Source organism: Martes martes (assembly GCF_963455335.1).
Source record: "Martes martes genome assembly, chromosome: 3".
NCBI lineage: Eukaryota > Metazoa > Chordata > Mammalia > Carnivora > Mustelidae > Martes > Martes martes.
In genome coordinates this window covers 149,097,887-149,120,392 of record NC_137890.1, presented here as the reverse complement: position 1 = coordinate 149,120,392, position 22,506 = coordinate 149,097,887, and the positions used below count along the sequence as shown (strand labels likewise).

The 22,506-nt window shown below is 40.7% G+C and overlaps 1 protein-coding gene across 1 annotated transcript in view; it reads right to left on the bottom strand.

The window, feature by feature from the left end:
- The window catches only part of LOC308340279 (contactin-associated protein-like 4), a gene marked incomplete at both ends in the record, with an annotated part of 134,764 nt that extends 112,894 nt beyond the window's left edge, over positions 1–21,870 (bottom strand). The window contains one exon of the mRNA XM_080799412.1: positions 21,786–21,870. Within this exon, the coding sequence (XP_080655538.1) occupies positions 21,786–21,870 (85 nt within the window). The remainder of the gene's footprint in view (positions 1–21,785) is intronic.
- Positions 21,871–22,506: the final 636 nt, after the last annotated feature.

Genomic DNA, 22,506 nt, shown 5'->3' with positions numbered 1-22,506 from the left:
CAGAGAGAAAGGGGGAAGCAGGCTCCCCGCTGAGCAGAGAGCCTGATGTGGGGCTGGATCCCAGGACCCTGAGATCATGACCTGAGCTGAAGGCAGAGGCTTAACCCACTGAGCCACCCAGGTGCCCCACCAAAGTAACTTCTACAACATAATCATTTCACTTAATTATTAAATTTATTCAAAACTATGCACCATTCCCATTGTAAATACAGAAAATTAAATCATTTAAAAGGGGTGTGTGTTTGGAGAGCCCAGCGATATTAGATCAGTTTGAATAAACAGTGTATCTTCTTGTTAAATGAACACGTTACACTAAACAAACTACTTACATGTTTCATGTTGTTTTCATGAGAGAATGGATACAGGTGAGAATTTCCCCCAAAAGGCCGCTGACGGCAGTTTTCTACTGGACCTCCCATGGCAGTGAGACGCTGACCGTTTTACTCAGAAACCAACAGGCCTCAGGGTGTGTAGATCCCTACAGCACTTCCCTGTACGAATCTGAACTTACATGCATAGATTTTAGGAATTATTTGGGCCACCAAGATTAAATTCTTTTACAGAAACATTCAGATCTCTCTCAGAAGATACAGCTACTGTATGCTTCTGGAACTTACACTAAAAAAATAAGAAAAACAAATTCATAATGTCTGATAAAATTTAATGTTTTATTCCATTTAAAGGACGATGCAAAATACCTCACAATTTGAGACCGTCACACAATTTTAATGATAAGAATTATTGCTAATACCATGTAATGCTACTAGCAACCTCTGGAAATCACTTTTGTTTGGGAGATGAGTCCGTTGTGCTCTGAAGTATTGGAGGATGTGGAAATGGCTGCAGGGCTGTGAGCCGCGGCGGGCAGTGCTGCGAGTGCAAAAGAGAAAGCACGTGTCCTCACCCTCTCTCCTCACCAGCTCCTCACACATGCATGTTTTTTCTTAGCTAGAATCACTTTTGTACCAAGAAATAATGTATTCAGTTGATAGGATGGGCTCTTTTGTTGCTGAACATGAAGGCATCTTCACTAAGACATGGTGACAATAATCTCAAGGGCACAGTGGTCCCTCCACAGTGTAGACATTCCAGGAACCAGCCTGGGAGTATCCTGCAGCACAGACCCCAGCAACAAATACACACTTCGAGCTCTGGGGAGAAAAGCCCCAAGTGTTGATATTCAGTGATCTCACCCAGAAACTCACAACATATAAAAACAGTGTTTTAACATCAGTACTTTAAATAACAATGGAGAAAAGCTATTTGATTTGTATCATGATCAGTAAAAACATCATACAATGAAATGGATTTTCTTTCCAAAGAGAAATAATCCATCTCTGATTTCAACTGCAACATTAAAACACCCCAAGTTGTACATTCTACTATGAGCATACTGCAAGACAATGTCCGTACCTCAATTTAAAAATGCTTTCTTGTTGGAACTGCTAGCCATCATCTGAGCTTTGTGCGAGCAGTTATCTTTTTGCTAGTGCTGGTTCTTGTCCTGAAGCTGGAGGCGGCTAAAGTTTCCTAAAACAGGACGACAACCGAGTTTTCCACATCGACTGATGGACAATTTCCCGGCAGTAGGCTGGGCAGTTTGATGGCCTTTCACCCACAGGAGAACCTCTTTCAAAATTGGATTCCATCTTCTTGGACGTGGTGCTGCTGGGTCAACTATGTTTATGTGATGCTCTAAATCCTTGTCCCCACAACAACCTCCACAGCGTCTTCACTGGGAATAGCTTCCATTGCAAGAAACCACTTTTTTTGCTTGCCCACATGCCCACATGAAGCAACCCTTCTCTGTTCCAGTCTGGAGTGCGCGCCATATGTACAATCACCAGATTGCGGTTCAGTCCCTTCTTCAGGCTCCACTTCCGGTTCTAGGTTCTTCTGTTTCTACCATACCTGCAGGTGTTTCTCCACCTTCCTGAAGACTTAACCTTCCACTTGTAAAAAACATACATATACACAACGTGCAACGACATGAGGTATGCCTGTCCCTGCCGGTGATTTCCTTGGCATCTGACGTCCTTGGCCCCATTTTTCAAGCCACACATTGTCTGCCTCTTAGGGTCCTGGTGCCCTCTGGTGTTTTAGCTGAGGTGGCAGACAATGCTGAGCTTTTCTCCAGCCCATGGCCATGACCCTGGAAAGCAGAAGCCCCCAACCACTGTGCTCTGAGAACTGCTGGCACTAAGATAAGATCCATGCTGCCCTCTTTCTATCTAGGGCACAGACCCTCCAAAGTCCTTCTTGGTGACTGACAGCTGAATGCTTGTCCCCACCGATCAGTCACAGCCACCCATGTGTCAGCCACACTTTGGTACTGCTCCTCTCCTGCTCCCAGATCCCTGCACCAGCTGGAGCAACAGGGACCTCCCCAAGGGCAGGCACCCTCAGGAATGTTCTCCAGTGGTGCCCCTGTGGGCCAGCCTTGCTCTTCCGTGTCTCCCGTCCAGGCCTGTAAGCTGTGCTCACTTCTCCCATCACAGAAATTCCTCTGTGCCTCTTCTTGGAGGAAAGCCACATATACTAATCTTTTTGAAGAAAGTCTGTCCAGTCTTAGTCAAGATTTATTTTTTTATTGGGCATTACAAAAAGTTACTTTAAATATTAGATATGGATCTAAACATAAGATCTCATTTTCCTATGTATTTTTTCTGCAAAATTGCCTCTTATTTCTCAATTTCCCTTTTTCTTTTCTTTCCTAAGAGTGAATGCTAGTTTTTTTGTTTGTTTTTCTGTTTTTGTTAAAAGAGCACCTAAGGATGATTATAATTCTACATTCTTGAATCTCAGCTTGCTTATGTTGTGATCTCATATTTGTTGATAGTTTTGTTGTATAAATAATTCCCATTCCAAAGTTATTATTCCTCAAAATTTTAAAGCACACTGTTGTCTTTTTGGCCCATCTTCTGATAAGATGTCTGACTTTTCCTCTCCAGGTTATTTTTACAGGTTATAATTGTGACTTATTTAGGCAGAAAATTTTGAAAATTTCTCTTTAACTTAGAACTTAGATGGTCATATTTTTAAATATTATTTTGTTTTTATTGTTTGTTTTTGTTTTTGTTTTTCATTTCTTGGCATTAGTTAAGAATAATCAACCTAAACCGTCATGTTCTTTAGTTTCTGGTAAATTTTCTCATGAGTTTCTCAGATCTGAGGACTGAGATCACAGCATGTGGCAGGGGTACTGGGATGTTGACTAGCAGATGTGAGATATAGCTTCCCCTCACAGACCAGCAGGGTCTGACTTCAAACCCCCCTGCCCCCAGGGAACCATGCAGGAGGAGGGTGTCTCATCCTACCTGCCCTGGAACAAACCCAAGTTTTACCCACTCCCCACATGCACACGGCTGGTTAGGACAGTCCCTGGGCATTGGGAGGCTGCAGGGACCCTGATAAATATGCTCACTTTTGCCTTTGGATGCACACTTACCCCTTGCTGCCAGCTTCTGACTTTCCCATCAACTCTACTATACATTTAAACTGATTATCAAATGTTCTGTCCAGGCATTCCGCACTCCACAGAATCCCAACACACTGCTCCCCTGATACCACCTCCTTCCACTCAGATGCCTGTCACACCAACAGTGCCTGTGCTTAGCTCCATGGATGAGTATTTGGTGTTGAGTGTGCAAGGAAGTCTGTGTGTGCAGGGTGGCTGTATGCACTGGTAGCAGGATGGCAACCTCTGCTCCTTCTTGTCTCATACTCCCAAGTAAAAGGCATGGACCACAGATGAGATTTTCTGTGTTCCTTAGTAGATCCTCCCACTTCCCTTCATCACACTCACAACACTGAAACACATCACAGCCACCATCACCACCAGCATCATCATCACCATCATCATGATCACCACCATCATCATCTGTCATCATCAGCACCACCATCACCACCACACCACCATCATCACCATCATTACCATCACGACCACCACCATCACCATCATCATCACCATCACCATTGTCATCACCACCATCATCAGTCATCCTCAACACCATCACCACCATCATCACCATCATCATCACCATCACCACCATCATCATTATCACCATCATCACCACTATCATCTTCACCACGATCACAATCACCACCATCATCATCAGTCATCATCACCACCACCATAATCAACACCATCATCATGATCCTCACCAACATCACCATCATCACCATCACCATTATCATCATCATCATCATCACCACTATCATCATCACCATCATCACAATCACCACCATCATCATCACCACCACCATAATCAACACCATCATCACAATCCTCACCAACATCACCATCATCACCATCACCACCATTATCATCATCATCATCACCACTATCATCATCGCCATCATCATGATCACCACCATCATCATCTGTCATCATCATCATCACCACCATCACCACCACACCACCATCACCACCACCATCATCATCACCATCATCATCACCATCACCATCACCACCATCACCATCATCATCACCATCACCATTATCATAGTCATCACCACTATAATTGCCATCATCATCATCACCACCATCACCACCACACCACCATCATCACCATCACCATCATCATCATCATTATCATCACCACCATCATCATCAACATGGTCATCACCATCATCAGTCATCATTATCCCCACTCTCATCACCATCACCACCATCATCACTATCATCACCATTACCATCATCATCACCATCACCACCATCATCATTACCACCATTATCTTCACCATCATCATGATCACTACCATCATCATCAGTCATCATCACCATCACCAGCATTATCATCACCATCATCACCGTCACCACATCATCATTATCATCATCATCACCATCATCATTTTCATCACGATCACCACCATCATCACTACTTCTCTTTGAAACACCATATTTACGTTAGCTTCTCTTTTTTAAGATTCTGCTTATTCATTTGAGAGAGAGTCAGAGACAGAAAGAGCATAAGCGGGGGGAGAGGCAGAGAGAGAGAGAGAAGGAGACTCGCTGCTGAGATGGGAGCCTGACATGGGGCTTGATCCCTGGAGATCATGACCTGAGCTGAAAGCAGATGCTTAACCATCTGAACCACCGAGGTGCCCCTTACCTTAGCTTCTTCTGCTTGCTTTGTACGTTGAAAATTAACTAATTTAAGTGGATTACTATTTTTGAATGCTTCAGGTACATCTGACTAAGATCTGAGAGGTGATACATAGTATTTTGACCAAATAGCTATAGTATTAGCTCAAAGAATAATTAAACTGCCTCTTCAGCAATTCTGGAAGTATCTGTTTTGGGGTGAAACATAGGACAACATGGCGAAGCCAACATGAAGATCTCCAAACACATGAGCAGCTTATAAGTGATCTGTTCAAGGTCCAGCCATTGTGATGATGGCCAAACCTAAGGTTCACACAGATTCCAGTAATTATTTGTCAATCTCTTTAACAGTTCCCAAAAAAGAAAATGCACACTATAAAACCTTTCTCAATGGATAAAATCAGAGGATAAATCAAGTAAGGAAACTGACAGTTAAAGATTTCCCAAAACTACTTAATAGATGTAATTTTTGAAGGGAGATGTATATAAATAATTAGCGTGTTTTAATCTAGTAAAACTTCCCTTTAAAACCACATTTGCAAATCCTGTAATTTCGAGAAATAAAACCTCTGGGAATTGGAAGCTATTACTTCTTATTCTAATGGCAATCAAGTAATTGTATATGTTCACACACTCATACATGCATATGTGTGGATATTTTTTTCTTTTATTTTAGGATTTAAAATTGTGGAGATAGTTTTCAACTAATGACCTGTTCTATTAAATAGGTGTGGAATTTAACCATTCCACAACCACTAATGTAAAACTACTGAAAACGACAAGTGTCTCCTGCTTCCATCATTCTCAGATCATTTTGCCAAAAGTGCTCCCCAATGGGAGCATGGAGGAGGCCACCTCCTGCCATGTCCCTTCCTGGTTTCACTGCTTACAGTTTGGTTTTCTCACACACAATGATAAGAAACTATTATGAAAAACTACAACCAACTGAACATGCTGTGGCTCAGAAACTGGATTTACTGCAGACCTCCAAGGGCTATAGAAATAGATTGTAAAACCTGCATACAGATCTCTTGTTATTGCTAAATACTGGAATTTCATTTACCAGATAAAAGAAATTGAAACCGACATTTAAGCAAGAAATGACATGTTGGATATATGAAACTAGAACAAAACATACCCTTACTTATGCAATATCATATCATGTTAGACCAGGTCTTATCCCTGAGTGATGTATGTACACATGTGTACGCACATGCATGTGTCTGTGTGCATGTGTGTGAATATATCCACCCACACACATATGCTCATGTTGCAGTTATTTTAAATGTTATTCAACCGAAACGACCAGAGCTATCAAACTTCCTTTTTCTCCCCCAAAAACATCTTCATCTGGGAAGCAGTCAGTCAAATGACAATGCCCTCAAGTGGCTCTGAAGTGCTGAGTACAGATGTCACAGCCATCAAGCAACCCCTCTAAGAAGTGGGAGAACAGGCCAAAAGTCAGCCATATTTTTGTTCTTCTAAAATGCACTCAGACTGGAAGGAAAATTACTTAGCTCTTATTTCCTGAGTGAGGAAATGCCTTTTCAATCATTTCACATTCAACATGCATTTTTGATCTGAGGGAAAATGAGTCAATTCGAACTCATTTGATTACTTGACTTTGTACAATATAAACAAATAGTCTCTATTCCTCTGAATTTGTTCTGCTTTAAATGAGCAACAAAATCTAAATTTAGCATTTCCTATTAAATACAATTCAAAGACTACGTAAACTACTATTCATGTCTTTTTATTAGTTAGAAAATCACTCTCTTACAGAGTAATTCTAAAACTTTATCACAGAAATACTTGCTTAACCAGTGGTCTTTATATTTTATTAGAGTATTTTCCCAAGCTCTAGTTAATTCCCTAAATATCTATTCTATAAACATGCACTTTATGATAGATTCACTAATCATATTTTCAAAAAGAAACAAAAGTGAGTCTGATCTACCAAGCATAGAAAGCTAATAAGAAAAAAGTCAATAACAATATGAATATATTTATAATAAAGTCATTAATTGGATAAATTAAACCATTGAAAACTGAGATACCACCTTACACCACTTAGAATGGCCAAAATTAACAAGATAGTAAACAACAAGTGTTGGAGAGGATTTGGAGAAAGGGGAACCCTCTTACCCTGTTGTGGGAATGCACATTGGTGCAGCCACTTTGGAAAACAGTGTGGAGATTCCTTAAGAAATTAAAAATAGAGCTACCCTATGACACTGTAATTGCATTGCTGGGTATTTACCCCAAAGATACAGATGTAGTGAAAAGAAGGGCCATCTGTACTCCAATGTTCATAGCAACAATGGCTACAGTTGCCAAACTGTGGAAAGAGCCAAGCTGCCCTTCAACAGACGAATGGATAAAGAAGATATGGTCCATAAATACAACGGAGTATTATGCCTTCATCAGAAAGAATGAGTACCCAACTTTTGTATCAACACAGTTGGGACTGGAGGAGATTATGCTGAGTGAAATAAGTCAAGCAGAGAGAGTCAATTATCATGTGGTTTCACTTACTTGTGGAGCGTAAGGAACAACACAGAGGACACTGGGAGGAGGAGAGAAGTGAGTTGGGGGAAATAGAAGGGGGAGATGAACCATGAGAGACTGTGGACTCTGAGAAACAAACTGAGGGCTTTGGACAGGAGAGTAGTTGCGGGGGGGGGGGGGGTTGGGAGGGCCTGGTGGTGGGTATTCAGGAGGGCACATATTGCATGGAGCACTGGGTGTGGTGCATGAACAATGAATCTTGGAACACTGAAAAAATAAAATTAAATTAAAAGAAAATACTAATCCACCAGTTCCAATATGGGCAAAATGTGGAGATTGTTTCTGGAAGCTGCAGACTTTATAATTACTTCTTGAACATTTTCAGAAACTGGGGGCTCAGTGCCTATTCTTCTACTGGGGGAAGATTCATGGGTCTTCATGGGATCTTGAAACTGCTCTGTAAGGTCCATGTTCACAGGTGTCTATACTTCCAAAAGAGCAGCAGAAAATAAATTCCAGGATAATAGTGGGTGCCTGAACTCAATTCCATTGCACAAACACATACACACACAAACTAGAAGATGACCAAGAATTACAGGCATAGCCACATTTCACTCATGCCACGTGTATAGACAACATGTGACACATGTGCCACGTGTTTCAAGTTAAGCTAATAGAGAAGTGAACGGGAAGAGATTCAGTGGTATTCTTACTGTGTGTGGGGGCAGAGTAGGGAGGAGGGACCTAAGATTCTCCAGAGAAAGTGGAGAAGAAAATGGAGAACAGATCCAACAACACAAAGAAAACCACCAGCTGCAAGAGAAGTGCAATGCAAATTGCTAAAACCTTTACACAAGGTGGAGATTTGGACATTTAGAGCACCAGGGAAACAGCTTGGGGTGAGCAGGGCTGAGGACTAGGGATGACAATTCAGGGGAGAAGGAGGTGACTGGAAGAAGAAGCTGCTTCTTGGCACCAGAATCGTGAGAAAACAGAAGAGGAGAAATCATGCACAGTATTTTGCAGAAAATGGGACAAGGCACACCATGGTGACCCTTTCTCCTCTCATCTTATCACCACCAACAATGACATCCATTACAAATTTAAACTTAATCTTACTGCCTGAAAAGGGCATTTATGGACTAAGATCTTGTCCACAAGATGCCCAGGCATAAGAAAAATCAGATCAAATCCATGCCAACAACTGAGAAGAAAATGTTAAATGAGGATGAAAACATTTCAGCAAATGAATACCTCTACCCACCAGAATAAAAGCCAACGATGGAGCCCAGAAAAGTTATGATGCGATACCCCAAACTAAATTAAAGATTCTAAATCCTCAAACAGAAATCTGTACATAGAAAGAGTCTAATTCAAAAAAAAAAAAAAAAAGAAAGAAAGAAAAAGAAAAAGAAAAAAAAGCAAAGAGTCTAATTCAGAAATTTTAAAAGACTAAAGATGGGCAATATAAAAGAAATCCAATGAATACTGATTGAATTCAGAAAAAAATATATAGAAGGAAAAACACAAGACTGTTTTGTCAATGTAGACACATCTACAAGATGTTTTAAAAAAGAATATTATTCAAGTAATATTTTAATAAAGAACATTGAAGAACTACAGAAATACAATCAAATGAATGAAAATAAGATTTTAAAAAGTAAAACTATCCAGAGAAAAAGTGACTAAAATATAAGGTAGAAAAAGAAAATTAGAATCTATTTATTATCTATCTATCATCTATCTATCTATCATTTCTGAAAAATAAAAATGTAAAACAATGGAAAAGAAAAAATATTTTAACATGTTAACCCATTTTAAATTTCTGGAAATAAGGGGAAAAAACCCACCTAAATCTTCATTTTGAAAGGACCTTCCATGTAAGGACCCAGGTTAGATTCAAGACATGTTCTCCATAAATCATTAGAATGAAATGCAACATAGAAAGGCAGGGCCTCTAGATAAAATTGAGCACTTAGAAAAGTAGGAAAATTAGATTGATGTCAAATTCTTATGAGCTGTGGAACAGCATGTTCAAGAAGCACATGGAAAGGAAACTCAAGCTGAGGATTTTGTACTCAGCCCAGTTATCCTCCAAGTACAAGGTTGTAGAAAATCTGTTCAATGCTCATGTTCCTGTGATACAGGGCACAAAGCCCTTCCCCTGGAATCTACTATGAAAGCAGTTCTCTGAGAATGATCTTGGAGACCCTCAGGTGTCCTTGATGCCAAAGCATTTATATAAAAATATTAAGATGCCTTCTGTTTATTTATTCTAATTTTCTCAGAGTGTACCAGTTTTCCAGAGGATTGATGAAACATCCAAAAGTATCTTAAAAAGCAATCAAAATACCCCTCCTCTTCCCACTGACATATTTGCTGGAGGCTAGCTTTTCTTCATAAACATCCACTGGAACAACAACAACAACAAAAATCTCAAGCTAAATGCAAGAGATAAGAGAACCTAGCTGTTTTCCATTAAGCCCTATATTAAAATCTGCGAAAGTATAAAACTAAGTTACTTTACTATTTTTATGTTTTGAAATGTGATTATTGTCTATCAAATATTTACTGTTAACATGTTATTTGCTTCTTTTTGTTATTTTTAAATGTATTAATTACATATCTTAACTATTAATAGCACTAACCTACATAAACAAAAGTTCATTGGGACCCACATAATATGAGCATAAAGGCATCCTGAGCCGAAAATATGAGAGCAACTCTACTAGGTTTATCCAATCTACAAATGATTGGGAACACTTTAGGAAAAAGACTAAGTAGAAGATATTTAATGTATTTAGCTCTAGATAAGAAATTGAAACCAACATGGAAATCTGGATGAAAGGATAGCATACAAATATGGTATGTTCTAAGAAAATAGGAAGAATGCAAGAAAAATATGGGAATATAAGAGAGAAGAAGTAGGAGAAGATCATTGATTATAGTACTGGTAATAGATACCACTGAAAACTTATCTACCAGACTGTGAAATTTGTAAGACATCACAAAAGATGTCATTACAAAGGAAACTAGTAGAGCAAAAGACAGAACCTCCTAAGTACCTATAGAAATAATAATAATAATAATAAAGCAAACAAAACAAATCTCAGGGAGTAAAATCATATTAAATATACATAAAAAACATAATAATTATATAACATAAAAATGACACAAAACATATTAGCCATACCAATGTGTATGGGCTTAACATGATTATTATAAAGAAAAAAGAATAAGATTTTGAATTCGGTTACTAAAGCAAATCTCAATCCAATACGAGCACAGTAAACACATCTAAAACAACATAATTTAGAAGGACTAGGAATGGATGGTGGGCAGACGTGTGTTGACAAAAACATGAAGAGTGTCCAAGTGGCCCTGATAATGGACAGGGTTGAATTCAAGGCCAAAGCATTCCATAAAACAAAGATCATTCTATAACAACAACCTCAAAATTCACAACAAAATTCACAACAGCTATAAATGGCCAGGACCAAGTGACAACCAAACACATAAAATGGAGATCATGGGTAGTGTAAGAGGAAACAGAAACATGAATAATAGATTTTAAAACATCACTCTGAGAACAAGATAAAAAAATAAGTAAAATACAAAGAAAATATAGTATAATCTTCAAATAAATAAAAAACTATCCAGATAGAAAAGATTATTCTCTTAGCCACATAAGGAACATCCACAAAAACCGGTCCTATAATTGGTCACAAAATTATCAGTAAATATCATAAAACAGGGATATTACGGATGTCATTCTCTGATCATGATGCAACAAAATACTACTTCCAGTTGGAGAACCTAAAACCTTCCATTAAGCAATTTTTATATAAATGAGAAAATACAAACATAATATGAGAATTTGTGAAAAATCATAATAATGGAAACACTATATTGGATAGATTCTGTGCAGAATGGCACAAATAGGTCAGAGGAAATTCCATAGCCTTAAACATTGGTCTATACATAAAAGAATGAAAATGAATAAAATCCTGTACTCAAGCATTTAGCCAAGAAACCATCATTCAAGCCAAACAAAACATAAGGAGATAAAGAACAGAGATAAAAACTATTAGACAACAGGAAAGGAGTGACTTAAATTAATAAATTAAAACCCCAGGTCTTTGAAAAAATAAGCATAATAAACCACCAGACAAATAATGGAGGAAAGATGAAAAATAGTACAAAATACAAAATTAGAATGACATTGAAAAAGATCCATAAGGGGAGGAGAAAGATGGGGGAGGAGTAGGAGACCTAAATGTCATCCGGTCTCAGGAGTTCAGCTAGATAGTTATCAAACCATTCTGAACACCTACAAACCCAACAGGAGATGGAGAATAAAGAAGGAGATGATGGAGAATAAAGAAGCTGAGTAAAAGAGAGACAACTACTGGACCACAAGGGGAGAATTTGAGAGATAAGTCATACCATAAGATGAAACAATATTAGAATAATTGGGTTTCCAGAAGAAGAAGAAAGAGAGAGAGGGGCAGAAGGTATATTGGAACAAATTATAGCAGAGAATTTCCATAATTTGGGGAAGGGAACAAGCATCAAAATCCAGGAGGCACAGAGAATCCCTCTCAAAATCAATAAAAATAGGTCCACACTCCACCATCTAATAGTAATGTTTACGAGTCTCAGTGACAAAGAGAAAATCCTGAAAGCAGCTCGGGACAAGAGGTCTGTAACATACAGTGGTAGAAATATTAGATTGGCAGCAAACTATTCCACAGAGACCTGGCAGGCCAGAAGGGACTGGCATGATGTATTCAGAGCACTAAATGAGAAAAATATGCAGCTAAGAATATTATATCCTGCTAGGCTGTCATTGAAAAATAGAAGGAGAGATAAAAAGCTTCCAGAACAAACAAAAACTGAAAGAATTTGCAAACACCAAAGCAGCCTTATAGGAAGTATTGAAAGGGATCCTCTAAGCAAACAGAGAGCCTAAAAATAACAGACCTGAAAGGAACAGAGACAATATACTGTAACAGTGACCTTACAGGCAATGCAATGGCACTGGATTCATAACTTTCAATAGATACCCTGAATGTAAATGGGCTAAATGCCCCCATCAAAACACACAGGGTATCAGAATGGATTAAAAAATAAGACCCATTGATATGCTGTCTACAAGAAACTCATTTTAGACCCAAAGACACCTCCATATTTAAAATGAGGGAGTGGAAAGCAATTTACTATGTTAATGGACATCAAAAGAAAGCTGGGGTGGCAATCCTTATATCAGATATACTAGATTTTAAGCCAAATACTATAATAAGAGATGAGGAAGGATATTATATCATACTTAAAGGGTATGTCCAATATGAAGGTCTAATAATTTTAAATATCTATGCCACTAACATGGGATCAGCTAATTATATAAACTAATTAATAACAAAATCAAAGAAACAAATCAACAATGATACAATAATAGTAGGAGACTTTAACACCTACCTCACTGAAATGGACAGATCATCTAAATGAAATATCAGTGAAGAATTAAAGGCTAATATGACACACCGGACCAGATGGACATCACAGATATATTCAGAACATTCCATCCCAAAGCAACAGAATACACATTCTTTTCTAGTGCACATGGAACATTCTCCAGAATAGACCACATCCTGGGTCACAAATCAGGTCTCAACTGGTACCAAAAGACTGGGATCATTCCCAGCATATTTTCAGACCACAATGCTCTGAAACTAGAACTCAACTACAAGTGGAAAATTGAAAAGAATTCACATACACGCAGGCTAAAAAGCATCCTACTAAACAATGAAAGGGTCAACCAGGAAAAAATTTTAAAAATTTTAAAAATTCATGGAAACAAATGAAAATGAAAACACAACTGTTCAAAATCTTTGGGATACAGCAAAGGGGTTCCTGAGAGGAAAGTATGTAGCAATACAAGACTTTCTCAAGAAACAAGAAAGGTCTCAATTACACAACCTAACCCTACACCTAAAGGAGCTGGAGAAAGAAGAGCAAAGAAAGCCTAAATCCAGCGGGAGAAGAGAAATGATAAAGATCAGAGTGAAATCAATGCAATAGAAACCAAAAGAACAGTAGAACAGATCAACAAAACTAGGAGCTTGTTCTTTGAAAGAATTAATAAGATTGATAAAGACTTATCAAAAAGAAAAGAGAAAGGACCCAAATTAATAAAATCATGAATGAAAGAGGAAAGATCACAACCAACACCAAAGAAAAACTAACAATTATAAGAACATATTATGAGCAACCATACACGAGCAAATTTGGCTATCTGGAAGAAAGGGATGCATTCCTAGAGACATATAAACTACTAAAACTGAACCAGGAAGAAATAGAAAACCTGAACAGACCCACAACCAGTAAAAAAAATTGAAACAGTCATCAAACATCTCCCAACAAACAACAGCCCAGGCCAGGTGGCTTCCCAGGGGAATTCTACCAAATATTTAAAGAAGAATTAATACCAATTCTCCTGTAACTGTTCCAAAAAATAGAAATGGAAGGAAAACTTCCAAACTCATTTTATGAGGCCAGAATTCCCTTGATTCCAAAACCGAAGACCTCATCAAAAAAGAGAATTTCAGACCAATACCTTTGATGAACACAGATGCAAAAATTCTCACCAAAATACTAACCAATAGGATTCAACAGTACATTTAAAGAATGATTCACCATGACCAATTGGGATGTATTCCTGGGCTGCAAGGTTAGTTTAACATCCACAAATCAATCAATGTGATACAATACATTAATAAAAGAAAGAATGAGAACCATATTTTACTCTCAATAGATGCTAAAAAAGCATTTGACAAAGTATAGCATCCTTTTTTGATCAAAACTCTTCAAAGTGTAGGGATAAAGGGTACATATCTCAATATCATCAAAGCCATCTATGAAAAACCCACAGTGAATATTATTCTCAATGGGGGAAAGACTGAGAGCTTTTCCCGTAAGGTCAGGAACACAGCAGTGTTGTCCACTATCACCACTGCTGTGCAACATAGTACTAGAAGTCCTAGCCTCAGCAATCAGACAACAAAAAGAAATAAAAGGCATCCAAATTGACAAAGAAGAAGTCAAACTCTCACCCTTTGCAGATAATATGATACTTTATGTGGAAAACCCAAAAGACTTTTCTCCAAAATTGCTAGAACTCATCCAGGAATTCAGTAAAGTGTCAGGATATAAAATCAATGCACAGAAATCAGTTGCATTTATATATACCAACAACAAGACAGAAGAAAGAGAAATTAAGGAGTTGATCTCATTTACAGTTGCACCCAAACCATAAAATACCTAGGAATAAACCTAACCAATGAGGCAAAGAATCTGTACTCAGAAAACTATGGAATACTCATGAAAGAAATCGAGGAAGACACAAAGAAATGGTAAAAAATTCCATGCTCATGGATTAGAAGAACAAATATTGTGAAGATGTCTATGCTACTTTGAGCAATCTACACATTTAATGCAATTTCTATCAAAATCCCATCAACTTTTTTCAAAGAAATGGAACAAATAATCCTAAAATTTTTATGGAACCAGAAAAGACCCCCAAAAGCCAGAGGATTGTTAAAGAAGAAAACCAAAGCTGGTGGCATCACAACTGCAGAATCCAAGCTCTATTACAAAGCTGTCATCATCAAGACAGTATGGTACTGGCACAAAAACAGACACATAGATCAATAGAACAGAATAGAGAACCCAGAAATGGACCCTCAACTCTATGGTCAACTAATCTTTGACAAAGCAGGAAAGAATGTCCAATGGAAAAAAGACAGTCTCTTCAACAAATGGTGCTGAGAACACAGGACAGCCACATGCAGAAGAATGAGCTGGACCATTTCCTTACACCACCCACAAAAATAGACTCAAAATGGATGAAAGACCTCAATGTGAGACAGAAATCCATCAAAATCCTTGAGGAGAACACAGGTAGCAACCTCTTCAACCTCAGTTGCAGCAACTTCTTCCTAGAAACATTGCCGAAGGCAAGGGAAGCAAGGGCAAAAATGAACTATTGGGGCTTCATCAAGATCAAAAGCTTTTGCACAGCAAAGGAAACAGTCAACAAAACCAAAGACAACTGACAGAATGGGAGAAGATATTTGCAAATGACATATCAGATAAAGGGCTAGTATCCAAAACCTATAAAGAACTTATCAAACTCAACACCCAAAGAACAAATAATCCTATCAAGAAATGGGCAGAAAATATGAACAGACCTTTCTGCAAAGAAGACATCCAGATGGCCAACAGACACATGAAAAAGTGCTCAACATCACTCAACACCAGGGAAATAGAAATCAAACCCACAGTGAGATACCACCTCACACCAGTCAGAATGACTAAAATTAACCCATCAGGAAATAACAGGTGTTAGTGAGCATGTGGAGAAAAGGGAACCCTTCTACATTTTTGGTGAGAATGCAAGCTGGTGCAGTCACTCTGGAAAATAGCATAGAGGTTCCTCAAAAATTTGAAAATAGAGCTATCCTATGACCTAGCAATTGCACTACTGGGTATTTACCCTAAAGATAGAAATGTAGTGATCCAACAGGGCACATGCACCCACATGTTTAGAGCAGCAATGTCCACAATAGCCAAACTATGGAAAGAACCTAAATGTCCATCAATGGAAGAATGGCTAAAGAAGATGTGAGATTATATATATATATAATATGGAATATGGAATACTCATGAAAGAAATCAAGGAAGACACAAAGAAATGGTAAAAAATTCCATGCTCATGGATTGGAAGAACAAATATTGTGAAGATGTCTATGCTACTTTGAGCAATCTACATATTATGCAATTCCTATCAAAAACCCATCAACTTTTTTCAAAGAAATGGAACAAATAATATATATATGTGTATATATATACATATATGTGTATATGTGTGTGTGTATGTGTATGTGTGTGTATATATATATATATATATATATATATATATATATAATGGAATACTAAGCAGCCATCAAAAATAAACTGAAATCCTGCCATTTACGATGGTATGGATGGAACTAGAGGGTATTAGCTAAGTGAAATAAGTCAACCAGAGAAAGATATTTATCGTATGATCTCTCTGATATGAGGAATTTGAGAGGTAGTGTGGGAAGTCATGGTGGGTAGGGAGGGAAAAAATGAAACAAGATGAAACCAGAGAGACTCTTAATCTCACAAAACAAACTGAGGGTTGCTGGGTGTAGGGGGGAGGGGGAGGGTGGCTGGGTTATGGACATTGGGGAGGGTATGTGCTATGGTGAGTGCTGTGAATTGTGTAAGACTGATGATTCACAGACCTGTAACCCTGGGGCAAATAACACATTATATGTTAATAAAAAAAAAGAAAAAGATCCCTAAAAACATGAAACTTATTTGCACACCTCTATGCAAGCAAATTTCTCTATGCAAGCTTAATTTCTAAGTAAAATACAGTTTAGCCAAATTAGAGATAGAATTCTTAACCAAACTGATTTTTGTGAAAGAAAGGGAAAGTTATCAAAGAACAAATTCAGAAAGAGAAAAAAAGGGGAGAAAGCACCAGGCCCAGATGGTTTCACAGGTGATTCTGCTAAACTGAGAGCAAGGACAGAGCTAGTGGAGATAAATTATTCCAGAGCATAGAAAACAGGAGAGAACTCCCATTCTTCATAAACGCAAGTATAACATTAATAGGTGCATCATAAAAAGAAAGACATTACAAGACAAAATCACCTATGAATATGAGTTAAAAATACTAAATAGAGGGACACCTAGGTGACTCAGTGGGTTAAGCCTCTGCCTTCAGCTCAGTTCATGATCTCAGGGTCCTGCGATCAAGCCCTGCATCAGGCTCTCTGCTTGGTGGGAGCCTTCTTCCCCCTCTCTCTCTGCCTACCTTTCTGCCTACTTGCAATCTCTCTCTCTGTCAAACAAATAAATAAAATCATTTAAAAATACTAAATATAATATTATTGGCTAGATGACAAACTCCATTAAGAAAATGGTGTCCCAGGACCCTATGAGACTTAGGTGAAGATACTCTTCACTATTAAAAATCTATTGACAGGGGCGCCTGAATGGGTCCGTGGGTTAAGCCTCGGTCTTCGGCTCTGGTTATGATCTCTGGGTCCTGGGATCGAGTCCCAGATTGGGCTCTCTGCTCAGCGGGGAGCCTGCTTCCCCCTCTCTCTCTGCCTTCCTCTTTGCCTACTTGTGATCTCTGTCTGTCAAATAAATAAATAAAATATTTTTAAAAATCTTTTGACAAAATGGTCATATTGACAGTCTAATCACATGGCTATTCTCCAGACACTAAAATGCTTTTCACAACATTTAATGGACTGCTCAGTAACGATGCCAGAAAACAGGGTGGAGGGACACTTCGCTGACAAGATAACATACATTCCCAAGCCTGACTCAGCCTATTCCTTACTGGGGCATTCAGGGGACCCCTAAGATCAGGAACAAGATGGAAGTCAGCTCTCTACTAATCCACACTGTGTTGGAAGAGTTATCCAATGTAACCAGCAAGAGAAAACCACAGAGGCAGCATAAAAACAAAAATAGAATAAGAAGTCAGCTGTGTCTATTTTCAGATGAAAATCACATTCTAGAAACAAGGAGGCATTGCAAATGAACACATACAAAATGGTAAAATGCCAGGGAGGGAATTGGCAATTGTCACTTTAGGAACTGACCCTGAATACATACATCCAACTATTTAAAAACACAGTTGTTCAAAGTTATTCATTACAACATTATTTTAGTTGCAAAATATTGGAATCCATATTAATGTGTATACACAGAAGACTGATATCAGAGAGAGAGAGAGAGAAGATAGAGAATATGTGTGTGTGTGTGTGTGTGTGTGTGTGTGTGTATGTGTGTGTGCATATATCTGATGTGAAGTGCGGGTGTTTAAAGGCATGAGGGAGATTTCAATGAACTGATACAGAGTCGTTTCTGGGATACATTGTTCATAGAACAAAGGAACATGTGTAACACGGTGTATAGGAAGGGAGAAAAAAAAACCATGAAGTTGCTAAAGTTTGCAAAAAGAAACACAGAAAGTATAGACTAGAAACTGGTGAAAGTGGGTGAAAACTCAAACCGCCCAGAGTTGAACAGGGTCCCCTGCATATTTTAACAGATGCCATAACCACCCCATTGGGTGAGCCCAGTGGCACTTAGCCACAGTGTCCCAGCAACACAAGCTCAGTTAGTAGGAAGCCGAGAACTGCAGACACGTCTGACATTCCTGTTGCAAGTCTGTTTCTGCAGTGAACAACTGCATTTGGACACTAGTCTTTAGACATTGTAGGTATAAAAGAGTGAGTGCACTGATGTTGTTGGGAGCCTGGCATTCTGCAAAAGAGAGGAGATGCAGGATGGAGATAAAATATGGGATCTCGGCAGGCAGAATAGAAGCCCGGGCAGGGATGGAACCAGCAGTGGGAGAACCAACACTTTCTTTGGTCTCAAGTACACTCTGTGTTTACGACATCCCCACTCGCCCACGGGAGTCCAAAATGAGCAGTGCCAGAGGGGTCAGGAAAGAGCTCGCCTCACATCGGGTCTCTGTCTGCTAGTCCCTGGTAGGAGTGCACAGGGAACCCTAGCCACAGTCCAGGCACATGTGAGGGACACCCTCCTCTACTCTGCCCCTGGGAGTACAGTTGGCTGGGAGACTCCCCCACATCCCTGAAATGTCTGTGTTTTCCCCAACATGGGACACTCTGACCGGCAGTCCACCTTTGCAGGGAGAACTGTGGGCTCAAGTTCGAGGCCCAAGGTCTGGACAGCCTCACGCCTGTCCCCATGCTTGCAGGTGAACCAGAACCAGAACCAGAACCGGGGCACCACACCCCACCCACACCGGGGGTACATGGTGCCTAAAGGCAGGTTCCCGCGCCCTGTGGGGAGACTCCAGGTCTCCTGCTCATTGTTGTTCTCCAGGATTGCTTAATTTATTTTGGGTCAAAGTCTTATCTGGAGGAATTATATGAATAGTTCAAGCTATTTCTCCAAAAGGGAGGAAAATGTGCCCCCTGAAAGCTTTTGCACAAATCTTATTCCTCTGGTAATGTTCATCTTTGCCGGCAAACGGAATTCTTATCTCCAGTGATTTCTCGACTCTCTAGTGACTTGAGCTGTTCATGCTGATCAAACATAATGCAGTCTCTCTGTCAGCCCTTCTTCCACTGAAAACAGTGCTCTCAGATTAGCAAGAAAGCTCCTAGTTTCTAAAAGATAAACTTTGGTCCTATAGAGTCAAGGGGTTTCATTTTAACTCATGAAGAACTGTAACTTCTACCATCCTTTTGGAGATAAAGACTAACTTTTGCATCTGAAATGTTCTTAATAATTTAGTATCATAGTTGTTTTGAAATTTGATTCTTTAGTAAAGAGACCACGCGCTTTGTGAATACAAGACAGATAAACATGGGGAGCGGTCCCTTGGGTGTAAGTCCCGAGACGTAAGCAGGAGTCCACGTTGACACAGTCCACTGTGAAAAGAACCACGGAACACTGACACCTTCCATGGGATTTCAGGAGAACAAAAGCAAAAGCGTGGGAATTAGATTAACTAATGAACTGTGGAACACTACATCAAAGACTAAGTATGGACTATACGGTGGCTAATTGAACACAATAAAAAACAAAAATAAATAAAAAAATCACAGTGCTTACAAAAAAAATAAAGACATGGTATGTGCTGCCTGGGCACAGCCTCCCGCCGAGGACTGAGAGCGGCCTCTAGTGCCCGCTCCGGTGGCTACACTTGGGCCACTGTCTTCGCCCAGTTACCTTCCAGTCCTCTCTAAAGGTGATTTTTCCAGGCTCTGTTTTTAAGAATAGTGCCTGTGCTGCTGCCCGGCTTGCACCTTTCTGCAGTGTGTGCTGCCATCCCGTGTGAGCACGTCATGTGGTTCCCAGAAAACACTGACCCAGTGAAGTCCCGACACTGGTGCGGCACCTGCACACAGGAACTGAACAGCCCGGGGGGGCGTTGACTGACCCAGCGGTTCCAGGGGGCCCAGCAGCCTGGGTATCCCAGCCCCGAGGGGAGGACAGGGGCCCCTCTGCTGCAGCAGCTCCGGTGCCAGGGACGGTTGTAGCCTCTTCTCCCACCCCGTGCACACACCGCTGGGTGCCTCCACCCTCCCGGCCAGACCCCAGAACCTGAAGGAGGCAGGGGTCACAGGAGCAGGGAAGGAGAAAGCCCCCATCCAGGCAGAGGGGCTCGGCGCTCTGTCTTCACAGAGCTCAGCACTTGTCAGGAAGGGACAAGTTCCCTTGACAGAGATTTTCAGCCAAGTACAACTCCAAAACTTTTGGATGTAGCATGAGTAGGAAAATCGGGTTCTCCTGAGTTATTCCGGACAATGCCTTTGGGTTAGACCCACAGAACTAGTCTAGGAACAAGGACTCGGGTGTCTGAACCTATAGAACAGGATCCTCAATGAGGTAGAATGAAACAGTGTCATCACCCAACACTTAAATAGTGACTCTCATTTTATGGGGAGCAGAGGAGGGTTATTTATTTCTTCCTGTAAATGAAAGAAGTCTTTCGGTGAGAACGGTGGGCTTTCCAGGGCAGCTGCATGAGGCTCTCTCGAAGGTGGGCACCCCAGGTTGGCCCCAGCACAGGAGGCATCGGAGCTGCCCCAGGGGCCCCCTCCCTCTAGCGCAGCTGCTCCCACAGACCTGTGAGCTGCCACACCCAGGGAAGCTGCACAGCCTGGAACCCGTCTGTCACCTCGAGTCAGACCTAATCTCCAAAGTGCCAGGTGCCATCCTGGAGAAAGGAGCTCACAGAGACACAAACTGCGGTGGATCCCCAAGATGTCCCTCTCACACTGAACTTGAGCCTTCTTGATGTATTCAAAGACAGGGAAACCACAGTACTGCTTTTGGACAAATTCACAAAAACTCTCCCTGAACAACATGGACTATATCAGAGGAAAAGAAGCGAGAAGAAACGTGTCCTATCTAGGGCTGTTCTTTAGCAGGTTCGGGTGTGATTTCTTCAAGATGGTTCGTTTCCAGAAACACGCGCTGCCATCCCAGCTCTAAATACTAACAATCAAATAAAAACAACAGTGTTTAAAGTTTTGGGAGAGCCCCATGCAAGTTGTAAGTCATCTGCTGTGCTTACCTGTGTCTCCCGCTGTGGCCGCACCCCAGCTCTGCACAGACAGAAGGACGAATACCCTGAGGATGGCTCCAGGGACCGACCCCATGTTCCTGGTCCTGCTCCTGGGGGACCCCAAAGCCCGGAGCTCCAGCCTGCCGGAGTCTGCTCAGTGCGAGCAAGCTGGCACCTGTCTCCCGGTTTCCGGAGCTCCTCCTCCTGCCTCCCCTGCCTCCTCTCCCTCTCTCTCACTCCCTCCTCCCTTCTCTTCCTCCCCTCACCCTCTTCTCTCCCTCCCTCTCTCGCTCCTCTCCCTCTCTCCTTCCTACTCTCCCTTCTCTCTCTCCTTCCCTCCCTCCTCTCTCTACCCCCCTCTCTCTCCCTCCTTCCTCCTCTCTCTCCCCTTCCCTCCTCTCTCTCTCTCCCTGCCTCAGTCTTGCCTCTCTCTGGCCTGCGTCTACATTTCCTGACCCCCTCCTGAGCCTGGACCCCCCAGGAACTGTCGCCTCCACATGCAGGGACCCCTCATAGTGACAGGTGAGAGTCAGGTGCTGCAGACTGGCACCTGCTGGTTTGCTTATACACCCAGGCTCCCTCCCTGCAGCTTCCCTCACCAACAAACCCCGACCCCTCCCCTGCAGAGGAGGGAGGCTGCCCTCTCCTGGGTCCAGGACCCATATCCAGTGAACCTGTGTAAGTGTCAGCTCAGAAGAGGCAGAACGGGGAGAAACACAGGCGTCCTTTG